Here is a 17549-nt window from a genome sequence, read left to right on the forward strand (position 1 = left end):
TAAAATTGCTACACCAAGAATAAATGCATATGATAAACGGGTATTCATTGGACAGATATATTATACTACAACTGACATGTGATTACATTTTCACGCAATTTGGGTGCATAGATCCTGAGAAATCAGTACCCAGAACAACCACCTCTGACCGTAATAACGGCCTTGATACGCCTGGGCATTGAGTCAAACAGAGCTTGGATGGCGTGTATAGGTACAGCTGCCGAAGCAGCTTCAACACGATACCACAGTTCATGAAGAGTAGTGACTGGCGTATTGTGACGAGCCAGTTGCTTGGCCACCATTGACCAGACGTTTTCAATTGGTGAGAGATGTGCTGGCCAGGGCAGAAGTCGAACATTTTCTGTATCCAGAAAGGCCCATGCAGGACCTGCAACATGCGGTCGTGCATTATCCTGTTGAAATGTAGGGACTGAATGAAGGGTAGAGCCACGGGTCGTAACAAATCTGAAACGTAACGCACTGTTCAAAGTGCCGTCAATGCGAACAAGAGGTGACCGAGTCGTGGAACCAATGGAACCCCATACCATCACGCCGGGTGGTACGCCAGTATGACGATGACGAATACACGCTTCCAATGTACGTTCACCACGATGTCACCAAACATGGATGCGACCATCATGATGCTGTAAACAGAACCTGGATTCATCCGAAAAAAATGACGTTTTGCCATTCGTGCACCCAGGTTCGTCTTTGAGTACACCATCGCAGGCGCTCCTGTCTGTGATGCAGAGTCAAGGGTAACTTCAGCCACGGTCTCAGAGCTGATAGTCCATGTTGCTGCAAATGTCGTCGAACTTCTCGTGCAGATGATTTTATGCTTGCAAACGTCCCCATCTGTTGACTCAGAGATCGAGACGTGGCTGCACGATACTTTATAGCCATGCGGGTAAGATGCCTGTCATCTCGACTGCTAGAGACACGAGGCCGTTGGGATCCTGAACGGCGTTCCGTATTACCCTCCTGAACCCACAGATTCCATATTCTACTAACAGTCATTGGATCTCTACCAACGCGAACAGCAATGTCGCTATACGATAAACCGCAATTGCGACAGGCTATAATTCGACCTTTATCAAATGTCGGAAACGTGATGGTACGCATTTCTCCTCCTTACACGAGGCATCACAACGTTTGACCAGGCAACGCCGGTCAACTGCTGTTTGTGTATAAGAAATCGGTTGGAAACTTTCCTTTGTCTGCACGTTGTAGGTGCCACCGGCGCCAACCTTGTGTGAATGCTCTGAAAAGGTAATAATTTGCATATCACAGCATGTTCTTCCTTTCGGTTAAATTTCGCGTCTGTAGCTCGTCACATTCGTGGCGTAGCAATTTTAATGGCCAGTAGCGTATGTTCACTGTACAATCATCCATGGCTGACTTTGTTTGATGTCTCAATCCAGGCAAGAATCTGTGTGATGCTGCTGTCGAAATCGAGTATGATGAGAGCTTGTACCTTCCCTGACTCATACTTATGCATAGCCAACACTTCACGTCCACCACAGAAGAATAGTCTTGCTTAGCCCCACTGCAGCCAAACACCTTCCATATGAACCTGAGACACCTACGCGAAATGATGGTGCTAGCTGATCTTATTTAAAACTAGATGTGTTTCACAATGGATGTTAAAGAAGGATGTGGGAATATCGTCACTTCTTTTATTGGAATTCAATGTTCGGATGACAAGAATAGACAGTGAGGAAAGGAGTATGTGTTTGTGGCGAGGCGTATACGAAGCACAAATACAAAAATTAGAGATTTTCATATTGTCATTTATTGAACATTTCATCTACTAAGCGCTTCACATCTCCCACCTACTTACCCACTGCATCTGATGGTTAGTCTTCTGACTGTGAAGAAGAAGATCGAATAGCTTGCGTTGAATCGGACGGAAACACAAACACAAAACACTCTTCTTTAGTACCTGAGTTCAACATGTAAATATAAAATTGAATGTTAGATTTCAACAATAATTGTTTGTAAACAATGTCCTTTACTCTTTTAGATAATAGCTACTCTTGTCCCGTTACTAGCTGTTTACATTATTTTCCACTAAGCGAGAGCAATGGAGTCCACATTATCTATTAGTTGTCTGAGAAGCGAGCAAAAAAGGGAATTTTTAATATTGATTTCAACTACTAAAGGGTGTACGTTTGCAAAATTCTTTCTCACAGGAGGCTCACGTTATGTAATGCATTTTCTCTTAAAAGTTTTTGTTATTATATTAATATCGATATTGGCCCCTTATAAGTTTTACAAAATCACCTCTCAATGAGAGTCTGCGATATGTATTTATACCAACTTTCATATTTGTAGGACCGATGGTTTAGACAGGGCGATCATTCTGTAAAAAAGAGCCATTCCATATGATGTATTTGTGGAGAGAGAATTTCTATTACACTGTGGATGACAGGGTAACAACTTACTGCAGGAGTCACATTGCATCTATCGTTATGGCTCTAGAATTCAGTGACAATTTCTGAATATTTTTTTGCACTTATACTCAGCAACAACGAATTTTATTTTGCAGTGTTCTGAAGTAACCAAGCTAGATTATACATGAATTCTGTTGTCATTTTACCAGATTTGATTTACTTTTCATTGATGATCATTTGTAACATTATTTTCTGTTGCCTCCTATTACAGCTGTACATTAGTGTCGTGCAATACATCTTGCGTTCATTTTTTTTTTCGTGTAACGTAGGTAGTGATTTTATTCTTTCTCTCACTTTCAACATGTACTTTTTCTCTTACCTCTTCTGGTGAATACTGGTACCATTCCTGCAAAGGTGTATTCACTTGGATATACATCTCTATGGAAGGTAGAAGTCTACTGCTCGTCTTCAGAACAACACTAATCAAAAGACATCAAAATAAAAACATATTTTAGCGTATCTGGTGTTACATGTATGACACAAAAACTTGTAGTCTCATATATCCTCTCAAACGGGAGACTGTTCAAAACATTTATGGCAAATAATATGTAATTTTGTTTGTGCCATATGCTATGTGTGCATATTAATATGTAGAAAGTGATACACATTTGTTGTATACTTCATCATGTAGTGTTACCAATCAACACAGGCTATTGGATAAGCTGTATAATCGACACCACCCATATCTTTTTTTTTTTTCATTTGAATTGGTCTGCCTTCGTAGTTCTTATTAGGAGCATCAGACTCTGCACTTGTAGGAGTACATCTTTCACAAACACTTAAGTATCAGTATGAAACAAATTTTTGTTAGTGGTTATCAGCTTAAGAAGTACTTCAGGCTACTATCACTTGTCATTTGCAATTTCTGTGTCTCTTACTTCTTTTGTGGCCTTTATTTTGAAGCAGTGATTTTTTTGACACTTGGATATGTTTGCAGTTATTTTCTGCCCATCAGGTCCTGAGCCATAATGTGACATATGTAGGTAATATCAGGGAAATGTTTAGTCTGAATGGGTATATGGCGGTGTCCAACCCAATACTTAATAACTATGATGACCAGTCAAACAGTGACTACTGTTTCGCAAACAAATAATGATTTATGTACATTCAAAAGAGTGCTTCTTTCATGAAGACTGCATTATAACTGATATGTTGATTATATAAGAAAATTTTCACACAACTTTTGCCCAAAACTACTTCTCATTGTTGTACATTCACATAAATGGGTGTGCACAGTTTTACCTTTTCCTTAATATCGAATTATGACAAGGTCTTAATTGCCTAAATTAATGCCCAGAGCTGTAGAGTCCTTAATATGTAAATGAATGGTAACAATGCTATACTTATTCTTTTGTCTGTGTCCTTTACTATAATATATTAAGAACAAGAGAGTATCTTATTTCCTTCATGGCTCTTGGGTGGAGGTGAAATTTAGCACAGCAGCACTAATGTGGTATGCATTGTAAGCTGTAGTGAAATTGTAGCAGAATTACTCACCAAGTTTTATTTTTGTTGCTGTCAAGTTTAGCCTCACAAAACAAACTTTCACTGAATTTTTTAAATCTTCATTCTACTCAGGGAAGTAACTATAAGTTTGACTCATTACTGCAATATTGAGAATCTCAGAATTTTAGCTACCTCTGACTGGAAAAAAGTATTAAAAGTAATTCATAAGACAATGAGAACAATACAGAAAGGGCTCATGGTTCATAATGCTGTCTATTAAGAAATAATATTGGGTCTAGGGTAACTATTTTATTCAATTTCATGGTTGTGAACATTACCACATGATTTAGCACAATGTTACATCACATCCAAAAAATAAAAATTGATGTGCACTGAATTTTCCAAATACTTTAACTCAGTAGTTAACATGAAATGAAAGGTGATGTATGACTTAATATGAGTAACTTACTTGAGATAAGTTTTCCCCATTAATAAATGTTACACAAGTAAACAGATTTTTAACAGATATACTTTTACTGAAATACTTTAAAAGTCCTTTATTGTAGGTATTTTATCAGGGCTGGCAGAAAATGTATAACATTTTTCAGAGCTTTATGGTACAATGTTTATGTATAACTTGTTTAACTAACAACTTCCTTGGCAATCTAGGCAAGCTTTCATGTTTGATCACAAACACATTAACATTATTATAAATTTGTAATGTACGTGTCGTTGTTTTTAGGTAGTCTCATGGTTTCAGGAAAATTGGTGGATGGTTGAAAAAATTGATTTGGCAAATAATAAAATGAAATCTTACAAGTTTTCCTTAAGATTATCACAATAATACTAGAGATACATAAATAAAACAATTTATGTTAGAAGTAAATATACAGGGGACAGCATTCAAGCATTGGAAATTTGACTTCAGAAATCATTGAACCATCATTTACTCTTAAACTGCCCTTGTTGAGGAAACATCAAAAATTTGTCTCAAATTATTTCAGAATCATGGTTCAGGAGAACTCAATAGTTTAGTAACTACATTTTCATTAATAATAAACTCCAAAGTTTGGTTATATAAAATTAGCACTTAACTTGACTAAATCTGGAAGGAAGCAAAAAGCAGTTGTTGCTAAAAAAGGAAACTGTTTGATTGTAAGTAGGGAAAAAACTAAAGAAAACTTCATATACAGAAAGATTGGCAAGGAATAAATAAAAATTTACAGTTAACAGTTATAAATAATGTTGTGTATTACCAATAGTGCTTAATCCTATAAAAGGGTGGCTAACACTTTTTTGTTTTAATATTTGCAGTAAAACTGAACACTGGAAATACAAGTGTAACAACATTTCCTCTAAATATGTGACTAGGTCTCAGTTTTCTCTACACAATATACAGAGTGTGCATCAATAACTTTTAACAAAGGCATCATACACATAACCATCATCAAGAAGTGCACAATAGTAATTCTTGGAGGGATACTTACAAAACAATAAATAACAATTATTTCTATCACAATTGTACCACATTGCTGTGGATTGTATATTATTTCTTTTCCTTACATCTATGTTGAATTCAGTCTAAGAATTTAATGACACATATTTGTAATATTAAACTACAACAATTAACTGTGTTAAGGCTTTTTGGGGAAAGTTCTTTCATGGTGACATTTGTAGTCGTGGTATTTTGTACATGTTTTACTGAAATTTAACTACTGTATAAATGCACAGTCATAATATTTAATATTTCTATTATACCACAACCAGTGCAACATTTAACATAGTACTGAAGACGTCTATGTTTTATTTTGATTGTCAAATAATAGTGATGAAAGAATTTTTATATATTTTGAGAGAAAAGGTTACCCATAAAATCAGAAATATAATCAATTTAGGCTACAGGTCTTCGTATTACAGTCAAAAGGTGTAAGTAACAAGTTTCTGAATGCTTTTGGTAGAAACAGAAAGAACAAGAAATTTAAGTAAAACATGGTTTCATGTACCTGTCCTCCCTTTTTTCGTGTTCATAACAAGCCATTATGAGACTGAAAACGAAGTAAATGGTTTGTGATAGCTGTCATAGTTCTTTACTGAATGGATAGATAAAATATGCAGGCTGCTATAAATGAAAATTTAATGTGTTGTTTCTGATGCCAGTTGCTACATAATAAAATAGCTGAATCACACCTTCAGTGAAATACAGTTTTTGATATGATAGTACACATCTCTTGATAGAGAAGCACAAAACTGAGGTGAGATCAACTAAATAACAGTAATTTATATTTGAAACTTATCATATGTTTACCTCAGCTGTTGTTGAATAATCTGTTTTTTGATCATTTACAGCTTTTGGTGGTTAAGAAAGGGAATGATGCTAGGTTTACCAAATACTAAATTATGGCAAAAATGGAAATCGTTTATTGCAATGAGTGTACAATTGATCCAATGCAAGTCAATATCTTACAAGAGCATTAATGAAAGAAAAAGAGCCCTAAAAACTCTTCAGCTACAGAAGAATTACCTTTGCTTCAATATTAGTGTCTGAATCGAATGGCTGGATATTGTTTTCGTCATATAATGTCTTATTATGTCTATTTCATTTGTTTGCTCACTGTCCATGGTTAATCGATTTCACCCAAATTCCATGCTAATGTCTACTTAGGTGACAACAACTACAGAATATTTCAATGGACCACACATTCTTAGGGCTTTATTCCCTGCTCACTAAAATCTGCACAAATAAGTAAGCTCAAATGTACACACTAACTGACATATCATTGTGACAGTCACTATTGTTTTATTATAGCAGCATCTTCCCTTGATAAATTAATTAGAATATCTTTTACCTCTACACCAAAAGCATGCATATGCCACAACTATGACTATCAATGAATGTCTGAGAAAATTTGGTACATTGGTTCTAGAACATATTTTGAGCTCAGTCAAATGCATTAAGAAACCTGCTGGATAAAAATGTCCTGTGGCTGACATTAGAGGTTATTAAATCACAGATTTTACAGCCCTGTATCAACTCAGGAAATTATATTATCAAACATCTTTAAATGGACAATATACATCATCTACAATAGTACTCCTGGAATAAAATGTAATATTGACCACCTTTATAAGAGGTGATATACATTTTTCATACATGTCACTAATGAAGAACTTGACTGCTATTTCACCTTCAAAACTGCTGGTCTTTGGGTCACGAAGAAACTGTGTATCAAAGTTCAAATAATAGGTTGCTCACATTGTGATGTTTCAGTTTCCAGGTCCTTATTGAATTACAAATCTACAATACAGTAAATAACAGCACAGGAAAAATTTTAAGGGTCATATGATGTAAGTTTATTAAAAGTTTATCTTTTACATTTTAGTTCATTTATTTTATCAGATATTTACTTAGAGAAACAACAGTTTAAAATGAATGTTTTAGGTATGTTTCTGACTTGCTTTATTATGTAGAATAACATTAAGGGAACTCTATAGATGAAAACTTGGACTGATATCTTCATTCTATAATTTTTCTGCCTTATCACTGAGTACATATTATATTAACATAAAGCTAGCTTCAATATGAAATGCACAATTCAGGAGTCAACTACATAGACTGTCTAGTTATAAAAATATACTGCTGAAAATGTTTGTCTTTTTTGCATATATTCCACTGGCTGAATGACCTTTTGGATTAGAACGAATTGTTACAACTATGAGCAAGAAGATAACAGACTTTAAGTAAAAACAAACATTTCCATTTGTAATTCATCAGCTAAAACTGAACATATCCTTTGAAAAACATTTAAAAAATCTCATATTACTTGTACAGCTTAAATATATAGCTTTACTATGAATTCCCTTGGCTACAGTTACTTTATCAACATTAAGTACATTTTTGCGTAAAGTTGGTCAACAAGAGACAAGCAATATGCAATAGAGCAAAGTCCAATAATAAATATACCTAATGAAATTGTGTCTTACAGATGCACTACTATATAAGCCTTCATATTGATCATACAGTTCTAAAATATTGCAGTTATAGAAGCTTACTAGGATGGGTGGCAAGAGATAACAATGGATGAGGAAGAAGAGAAAGGAGAGAGCACATCAATAGAAGGATCACAACAACTACACATTCCACAGACAGTGTGTTTGTGAATATTTCATACAGACAGAACCCTATCAGAAGAATTGATTCCAGTGACTTCTTTATTATGAGCACTGGAATAAAAAATTCTGAAGAGAGGCATATCATTTATCCTCATAGGAAAAAAGTCATATTATTATTAAAAGAAGGTTTAGCAGAAATTGAGAGAGAATTGTAAACATATTAAGTCAATCTGGCAGCAACCAATTTTTAAGAAATACATATACAGTATGTGAGACATTTCTTTACAAAGAGAAAATACACTATATAAAATTTCTGAGTTACAGAAATGCAATCGTATTTCTGTTTCTCACTTTTTTCGAAACGATGTTGAAACAAATGATACTTTACACTGACTGAGCACAAGGAAGCTTTCTTTTGTAAGGAATGTGCTTGTTAGGAACAAAACTAACGGAATTTGGATGAGTACCAAACAGCCATGGGCCAGATGTACTGCTTCTGAGCAGACTGACTGATGCTTACAAACATATCTTTCTCAGGGAGGAACATATTATCATTTCAGTTTACAGTTGTTTCTACATAGAAAAATTTTACTACAGTTTCCAAATAAAACAGTAGCAACAACAACATGAAATTAACTGGAGTATCACGATTATATACAACAGTTTAATAACTTTTGAACATTTTTGCACAGTTACAAGATTCAAAATATATTTATTTTCTAGAAAATCTAGAAAACATATATGTAAATTATTTCAGAACACTTTAATGTATATTTAATCTATGGTTTTGTCATTTTGCCAGTTACTTTCTTCAAAATCTATATAGTATAAAATTCCCATGCGCTTATATTCAAACAAATAATAAGGTACAAAATTTAGTACACAGAAAAATTTCCCTCCATTCACACTTACATTCAGGATTTTAGATACAAATGTACAGTTCATAGCACTACATTTTGAACACAAATCTTTTAGTTTTATATCTTTTGAAGATAATTCTCCATGGTGTCAGAAGATAAGTAATAACTTACTGCAGTGCTCCTCAGTCTTTCTTGAGATGACTCCTTATTCTCTTGTTTGTTGTCCTGTCTTCTTAGATATTTAAATCATTAACTTTATGTGGATCATAATATTTGAAATGAAACAGATTAAACACAAATTTTCTAGGCAGCTACAGTTATTAACGATTCAGTGAGCAGCAATTATTTTTCACGTGCATGAAATTGGTAAAGGACTTGCGAATTTTATATCAATGGTCATATATTCTACCATTACTCTCTATTCTCCTCCACCTCATCTATTCATTTACCCATTCTGACATATTAAAAAAATTATTTCTTCTTTGACTCGTTCATAATAAAAATTTCTGATTTAAACTTTGACTTACATTCTAGGTGTTCAGTAATATTATTAACTCTACAAAACTCTAACAGCATGGCAAGCATGATTATTTATTAATTCATGGTATGTTGCCCTTACTTGAATATCCTTAACAATATTTATTATTGTAGATTGGTCACTACAAATATCGCAGTCTCTTGTTATATCAACTTACGTGTGGTTTATTTTTGTTTAAAAAACCAAGTTATTGAGTTTATCAAGAACAGGTTTCATCTTGCATATATTTTGTCCTTCCTGCTCTTAGCAATTTTTGGAACCACATAAGCTAATGTTGTTAATCTGGTCGCCTCTTGTTGATGACCTTTTTTTAGAACCACTAAAGTTGACGTAATTTTAAATGCCAGTGATTTCTCACTGCAAGACGCATTTACTTTCAATTTGAGACTTGATTTCATTCACCTGAGATTCTATCGTGTTCTTCAGCTCTGCAAAAAATGAAAACAGTGGCATATTTAGAACAGTGGAATATTACTCACTTAATTTTCTTTAAATACAGTAACAGAAGCATTGATGGTTAGCAGGCAATTGGGAAGCAATAATAATGTAACATTTCTGGCTTATTGTTTACTGACTGAAGTTACTACTGTGCGTAAAACACTAAGATAATTTAACTAAAATGTCTTGGAAAATTTGAAGTACTGACTTTTATTTATACGTAAGTGCAAAAAATGTGGTGATTAGGCTAAAACTACGAACAGTTGTGCAATTCTACGTTAATAAACTGGCAATCTTCCTTAAAACGAGCAAATTATTATTACAACAATGATTTTCAAGTGCTAGTCACCTTCTGGCACACACACACACACACACACACACACAAGCTGAGAGGTAACATTAACGCTTATAAAACGTAATACAGATATCGTTTTTCACTAATTGCCTCTGACTATTGCTTTCCCAAACATTATAATGCAAAATATAAACAAATTTGGAGTACTGCATAAAGTTTTTGTTTCAATAACTACTGCTTGGGGAGGACCTGGGTAAAAATAAATTACAAGGGATTAGAAAAGCTGCCCTTTTATACACAGTCTGCATATCGATAGAGTACGATAAGGATGTAGTTTAAATTTGAAACCAGGATATAATGTTACAAATTTGTATGACCGACTGAAAGGAAAGGCAACAGTGGTTGTAAAGTGCAGGTTTTTTTCTAGTGGTTAATTAATAATGTACGCTGCTTAAAATAAAGGGAAACTTTGTCCTTCTACTTATTACGAAAATATTTTGTCTGGGTCCGCTTTCGGTAAAAACTCACAGGATTACACGAAAGGGGAGCAAGACGGTTCCATATATGTACACATGTCGGTCGCAGATGTGTGTAACGATTTGGGCATCGTTCATGTACAGCAATTTCAGAAGTCGTTATTGTGGCATGATAGAAGTCACATATAATCAATTATGGGAGAACAGCTTAGCAATTTCATAACATAAAATCTAACAAGTTGAAGCATGTGTTAACGAAATGGGTGGCTAATATTCTATCGGATGAGCTTATTATTATATCAACTGGTTTGAGCTCAATGGTGAAGTTATGGCAGCTGTAGTTGGATTTATTGCAGATCTTCTAGAATCGTGCCTTTCGGATGTACTCTGCTCCCTGAAAGAGCTTGGAACGAAATTCATTGACTTTAAGGGGTACTATGTTGAAAAATAACTAGAAAACTTATAAATTACATTGTTAGGCTGAGAGATGTTGTCATTGGAGGGCTATGACTATGTCCCTTTCACAAGGCAACATGTTGACCAAAAACATGAATAAAATAACTTCCGAGAGTTGGTGTTAGTCTTGAATGCCCTTTAAGCCGACGAAGACGTCGGTATCAACAGTGCACTGAGTTTGAACGAGGTCGTGTAATGCGGTTACGAGAAAATGGATATTCCTTCCGTGATACTGCAGAAAGACTTGGCAGGAATTTAGCCACTATAAATGATGGCTGGCAGCAGTGGTCACGAGAATGTACGGTCACAAGAAGGTGGTTCCGGACGGTCACGTGGTACTACCGAGGGGAAGACCATTGTGTTCTTCGTATGGATTTTGTGCGTCGTAATGCATCTGCAGCAGCAATCTGAGCATCAGATGGCACAACAGTGACACAACGAATTGTTACAAATCGGTTACTTCAAGGACATCTCTGAGCCAGATTCCCTGTATTGAACATTCCACTGACCCCAAAACACCGCAATTTGCGGCGTCAGTGTCAAGCGAGAGCTCAGTGGAGGGCAGAGTGGAGGTCTGTTGCGTTTTCTGATGGGAGCTGATTGTGCCCCGGTGTCGGTTACGGCTGTGTGTCGGTTAGACGGAGGCCAGGTGAGTGCCTGAAACCAACCTGTCTGCAGCCTACGCACAATGGATCTACACTTGAAATTAATGGTCTGGTATGACTGCAGGAGCACTTATCTGGTAATCCGAGGCACCCTGCCTGCAAATGTGTACATGTCTGGTGATTCGACCTGATGTGCTGCCATTCATGAACTGTATTCCAGGGGGTGTTTTGCCAACAGGGTAACACTCGCCCACATACCGCTGTTGCAGCCCGACATGCTCTACAGAGTGTCGACACGTTGCCTGCTCGATCACCAGATCTGTCTCCAATTGAGCACGCATGGGACATCATCGGACGACAACTCCAGCGTCATCCACAACCAGCATTAACAGTCTCTCAATTGACCGATCAAGTGCAATCGTCATGGAACTCCATCCCACAGACTGATATCCAGCACCTGTACAAGACAATGCATGCACGTTTACATGCTTTCGTCCAACTTTCTGGCGGTTGTATCGGTTATTAATGTGCAAACATTTCACATTTGCAATCGCTTATCTCTTCCTTACATTAATCTGTGATATTTCAACCGTAACAGCTTGCGTATAGTACCTAGACAAATGTATTACAGAAATTTCATTAGTCTACGTTAATTATTTCTTGGTGCTGGGATTCTTTTCCCGTTAGTGTAGGTCTGGCTGCATCGAAGGGATGAGATCAGTTTTTAGATATGCAGTGTTCAGTCTGGTAACTGACACGTTCTCATCCCAAGTGAGGGAGGATCACCAAACAACTGCATCTACGTGCGCAGAACTTCGTACTACGGTGCTGATGTAATAATTAACGTTTCCAGATCCACACGTCTCTATGTACTGGCCCAAGAATTCTTCTCAAGGTTAGAACCATATCATGGACTACCCAGATCAGTATATTAGCATATATTGTAATGCGGTATAACGTTTTCCTCCCTAGTTATTACTAGACTTATTCGAAATGTAAGTTCCGTAAGGATATATTTAAATGTTGACAGCTTACAACAAAACTGAACGAATGAAGTGCCATCTATTAATTCTTTATGAAGCGATAGAACTCACTATGTCTATTTAGTAGTCTTTGACTGGGTGAACGCAAACTGAAATGATTTCGAAAATCTTGCTTCCTCCAGTTGTGAAGTTGGCGTAATTGGATATGTGTGTTGAAAAGGAACTGTAGCAGCTCATATTCTTCAGGAGTTAGATCTAGTTTTTGTGCCAGCAATAATGAGTCAAGGAAAGTTTGGAAACTGGTGTCGAGGTTATAAAAGGCCCTACAAATCTGCGCGATGAAAACCAAAGTGGCGGACACAGAGCACCACTATGGACGCCGATAAAATCGTGCAATTAGTGACCTAGAAACTAGATGCTATTCAATGGCTGATAACTGGTGCTCTCACTTATGAATTTAGTTATATTGGACGTTTCATCGTTTCCACAATTTTCAAGGAAAAATTGGTTTCCGACAATGCTACCGATCCACAGAAAGTGGAAACAGTGGCAAATGGGAAATCGCATTTAGACCGCTATCGATGAATTCCTTACCCAGCTTGTTACATCACTGTGGAAATCAGAGCAACATTCAATGCAGTGACGCCATTCAACTTCGCCAGAAACGAAAAATTCAGAATTTCCCTGCTTGAGTCGAAAAGTATTGGCTGCAGTTTTCTGGGATGTAAACGATGTTCATTTTGCTGCTTTCGTGTGACATGGGTCAAAAAGTACAGTTGATGTGTGCTACGATACACTCACCACACAAGGACGTAGCGTCCAGAACTGATTGAGCGGGAGATTGTCCAGGATAGTCCCCCACCATGACAACACACATCCACAGTCCACACACAGCTGCCCGTATAAAGAATAAGTTTCAGCATTTCCGGTTCATTCTTTTCTACTTCCCACCCACAGAAGAGACACCACACCCAGCGTCTGTTATCTCTTCCTGCGCTTGAAATAATTGTTCGTTAACAAAGATTTGAAGATGACGAGGAACTCAGGGCTACTGTTGTGAACTGTTTCAGTTCCCAAGTGGAGAACGTCCATACCGAGGATTGAAGACGCTAGCGCATTTTACGAACATTATTTGGAAGTGAAAGGTGACTACCTGGGAAAGAGTTTTTGTAATGAATATATTTTTTGTGTCTGACAGTCATTACTTTTCGAATACGCCTGATATGCTGACGGAATTCAAAGTTTATCTCTGCTTATCGTCTGATACACAAAGTGTTTAGGATAGTCTACGAACAGAAGATGAAAGCGCACGGCCGTATGTTTCAAGCGTGTAGCACTCTTTCCAAATTAAATATCATTTCACGAACAGTTTAAAAATGCGAAATTTGCCAGTCAGTCTAAAGCAATTGAAAGAAAACAGACTGAAAATGAAACCTTAAAGTTACTAACATATTGCTTATTTCAGTTATGAGGACTTGGGTGCTGTTTCGCTAGTAGCTGGAGGTGAAAAACGAATCATAATGAAATTGTGTAAATCTTTCATGGCCTTAATTGCGAGAAATACAGGGCCGGGTGGACTACGACATGTTAAGGCACTTACCGTTGTAGACGGGAAAAGCGTAAACCATACTCATATTTTGAGCTCCAGCTACACAAGTTACATCACTTCCCGCGAATATGTATTCAGAAGGCACTAGTAATCGAAAGCATTCTCGTTGCTTTAAGCACTTATTTTAGTAAGTTGTCCCGTAACTAACAGTCCACCGTTATAGTGTATATGCGTGGAGAAGCAAGCTCGGCAGCCTGTTTGATGATATTTGAGAGGAGCAGTTGTGTTTCAGGTGGGAATGCCTGCTAAGATTAACATCAGATACGGTCATTTCCAATACCAACAGGGACGATAATCGTATTGCTTTATGGGAAAACGTGCAGTGAGACAAAAGTGTGTCAGGATGAAGTTAATACTTTTAAAATGCTTTATTTTAATGCTGTAATCGGTTTTGGGCTACTGTGCCCTAGCCCATCTTCATTTCCACTTACATCGATTTTTTGGTCAGTAGCACTTCTTCTGCTCCTTCACTACATACGAATATTTGAATGTTTAGAGCCACTTTATATTCTGTTTCAGCAATAAAAACATGCTACTGTGCTCGCGTGTATTTATATACGAGGTGAGCCTGTTGTGGACGGTGATTTGTTTTGTTATGGCCCTTAAGGTTTTCCAGGACAACGTGCAAGCTGTTGTACTGCAAGCAGCACACATATTGTTAATAAAGCACTGTGTAAAACTTCATAAATTTCTTAGTTACAGTTTGAGCTTCACACTTGTGCTTGCGTTCGGTGTTTTTGTTTACAATGCAAAGAGTATCCATCAAAGATATAAATATATCTTTGTTTAATGGATATGATGGATATCATTATATCATTCGTTTCTTACTGAGCAAAAATTTAAATACACAAAGATGTATGTGAGATGTGCAACATGTAAACAACAGAAAAATGCCTGATGTCTTTACGCGAACTTACTAGTAGAGGACAATAGTACAAGCTGTCTACAGGAAAGTTTTTTCGAACGGATCGGATCAGAAATTTTAAAGAAATTGTTATCAGCATGTTGGTAGTTTTCAACAGTTGGCAGTGGAAATTTAAACGAAATATTTCTGCTGTGAGCTCCTGAAATCAGGTAGTACTGTTGTCGTTTGATACTAAGTGCATCCTTAGAATACAACCTTTTTTCGTGTTATTTACGCGTTGTACTTCTCACACATATTTTCTGCTTAGTTTACATCTTTGCACAATAAGAAATGAGTGACATCTTTATACCTTTGCTTAATGGATATCCTTTGTGTTGTAAGCAAAAGCACATTTTTGTATACAACTAGTTTACCTTTTATTTTAATTAATTCAGACACATTAACGTGTTCTTATTAATGACAGAACATAGGGAGTGGCTCTAAATACCTAAATATTGTTGTTCAGTGCAGGAGTAGACGATATCCCGCTGATCAAAACATCGGTGTAATTGGGAATGTTAGCCATCTGAAATATGGGCATGGTAGCCCGAAACCGGTTATGGCATTGAAATAAAATATTTCAAAGGTATTTTTTGCTGGTTTCGTTATTCATCAACTATTATTAACGTCCGCAGAGTTCACAAGATCGAAAATGGATGAAACAACAGAGGTTAAAAGGTTTCGAAGAAACGTGTGTCAGGAAACAAGTGCGCGACAAACTGACACTAGAAGAAGGGAAGGCTAGTGGCAAACTTATTAAACCATCCGTGATAAGTTGACTTGGCTCCTAAAACACCAGATATAGACTAAATTACGTGAGCGAACTATCGCTGTCTGTTGGATGTAGTACATGTTCATATATGAAAAGATTAGTCTGAAAGACATAGATAGATAGATATGATAGATAGATATAGGGGGAAAGAGAGAGAGAGAGAGAAAGAGAGAGAGAGAGAGAGAGAGAGAGAGAGAGAGAGGGGAGGGAGAGAGGGAGTGAGGACGGGGAATCAAGTCAACCTTAAAACTGATCTCTGTAGAAAATAAATGTATATCCATGCACTGAAACGAAAACTGTTGTGAGTAAAACGTGCCAATCGTCTACCGTTACTTCTTGATGTGGATACTGAAATTTGTTCAATTTGGATTCCCATTATTATGAATTCATCGGCTGTGCCGATGGAGCATACAATTACTAAACTCTTTGAAGTACACATTGGATGGAGCTTTTTCTATGTTGAGTGTTCATTTGTAGAAAGAAAGATGGAAATTAAGAAACAGGAAACCAGAATGAGGCATGCTGATAAAGACACTCTGTTTTATTGTGATAGAGAAATACAGAGCAGACAAACAACACAGATTCGTGGCTTTTTTCGAAACGAAATCATGTGCAAGGTACAACAAGTCTGCTCATTTTCCTAATCCAGCAAGGACCTGAGGATTTCATTTCAGCAGTCGCTGCTCCCAGCAGTGAGAAACGATGGAAGTTGCACATTGTGCTTGACTCCCACTGTAGTCTTCTACATGGCTGAACAGATCTGAGATTTACATTGAATGACGTTCAATTAACAATCAGCTGCTAGGAGCTGCACTAATTTATCTCGAAGAAAAAGAAGGTGGAGAATATTGCTGAAGCTTGAAAAAATTCAATCATTGAAAGATTCATTGCTCATTTGACTTGTTTTTCTTGCTGAATCTTCCAGGCTTCCTGTTTGGAAAATAATATTACCGAAACAAACAAACTGAAAAGTAAAATTTTTTTCAGTATGTTATTTTTTGTAAATATCGTTGCTTACAGTCACATAACAATTTATGCAGTGAACACACAATGCGTGGTGGGGCGACCACTCTTGTAGAAATAGTACAAAAACCAAGATCGCTTAAATACTGTTTGCTGGATAACCGGTTTGAACACACTGAAGGTGCTATCGTCGGATCTGTGAAGATATAACATGACAGGTTCGACAGGGGGGGGTTACATGAGTTACACTATTTACATCACTATTAGTACAATACCACATACCTGAATGTAGATAAACATTTATAAACCACTTGGATATAACGATGCATGAGAGCAGTTTGTTATTTTTGTGACAATGATTTTATATCAGCTGGTCTGCTCATGTATCGTTATATCCAAATGGTTTATAAATGTTAATCTACATTCAGGTATGCGATACTGTACTACTAGTGATGTATATAGTGTAACTCATGCAAGCCATGCCTCAAACCTGTCATGTTATACCCTCACAGATCCGATGATGGCACCTTTAGTGTGTTGAAACTGGTTATCCAGTAAACAGTATTTATGCGATCTTCGCTTTTGAATTATTTCTTTTTCAACAATTTGTGCGTTGATAATATAGTGTTTAATACGATTTA

The 17549-nt window shown here is 36.5% G+C and overlaps 1 protein-coding gene across 8 annotated transcripts in view; it reads right to left on the bottom strand.

Moving 5' to 3' along the window:
• Positions 1-4193: 4193 nt before the first annotated feature.
• LOC126356321 (complexin) overlaps positions 4194-17549 on the bottom strand; it is a 653706-nt gene continuing 640350 nt past the window's right edge. For all 8 annotated transcript variants that reach the window (XM_050007294.1, XM_050007293.1, XM_050007292.1 and 5 more), the window contains exon 4: positions 4194-9835. In XM_050007294.1, the coding sequence (XP_049863251.1) occupies positions 9762-9835 (74 nt within the window). In that variant the 3' untranslated portion in view covers positions 4194-9761. The remainder of the gene's footprint in view (positions 9836-17549) is intronic.

This window comes from Schistocerca gregaria, chromosome 3, assembly GCF_023897955.1.
Source record: "Schistocerca gregaria isolate iqSchGreg1 chromosome 3, iqSchGreg1.2, whole genome shotgun sequence".
NCBI classification, from domain to species: domain Eukaryota; kingdom Metazoa; phylum Arthropoda; class Insecta; order Orthoptera; family Acrididae; genus Schistocerca; species Schistocerca gregaria.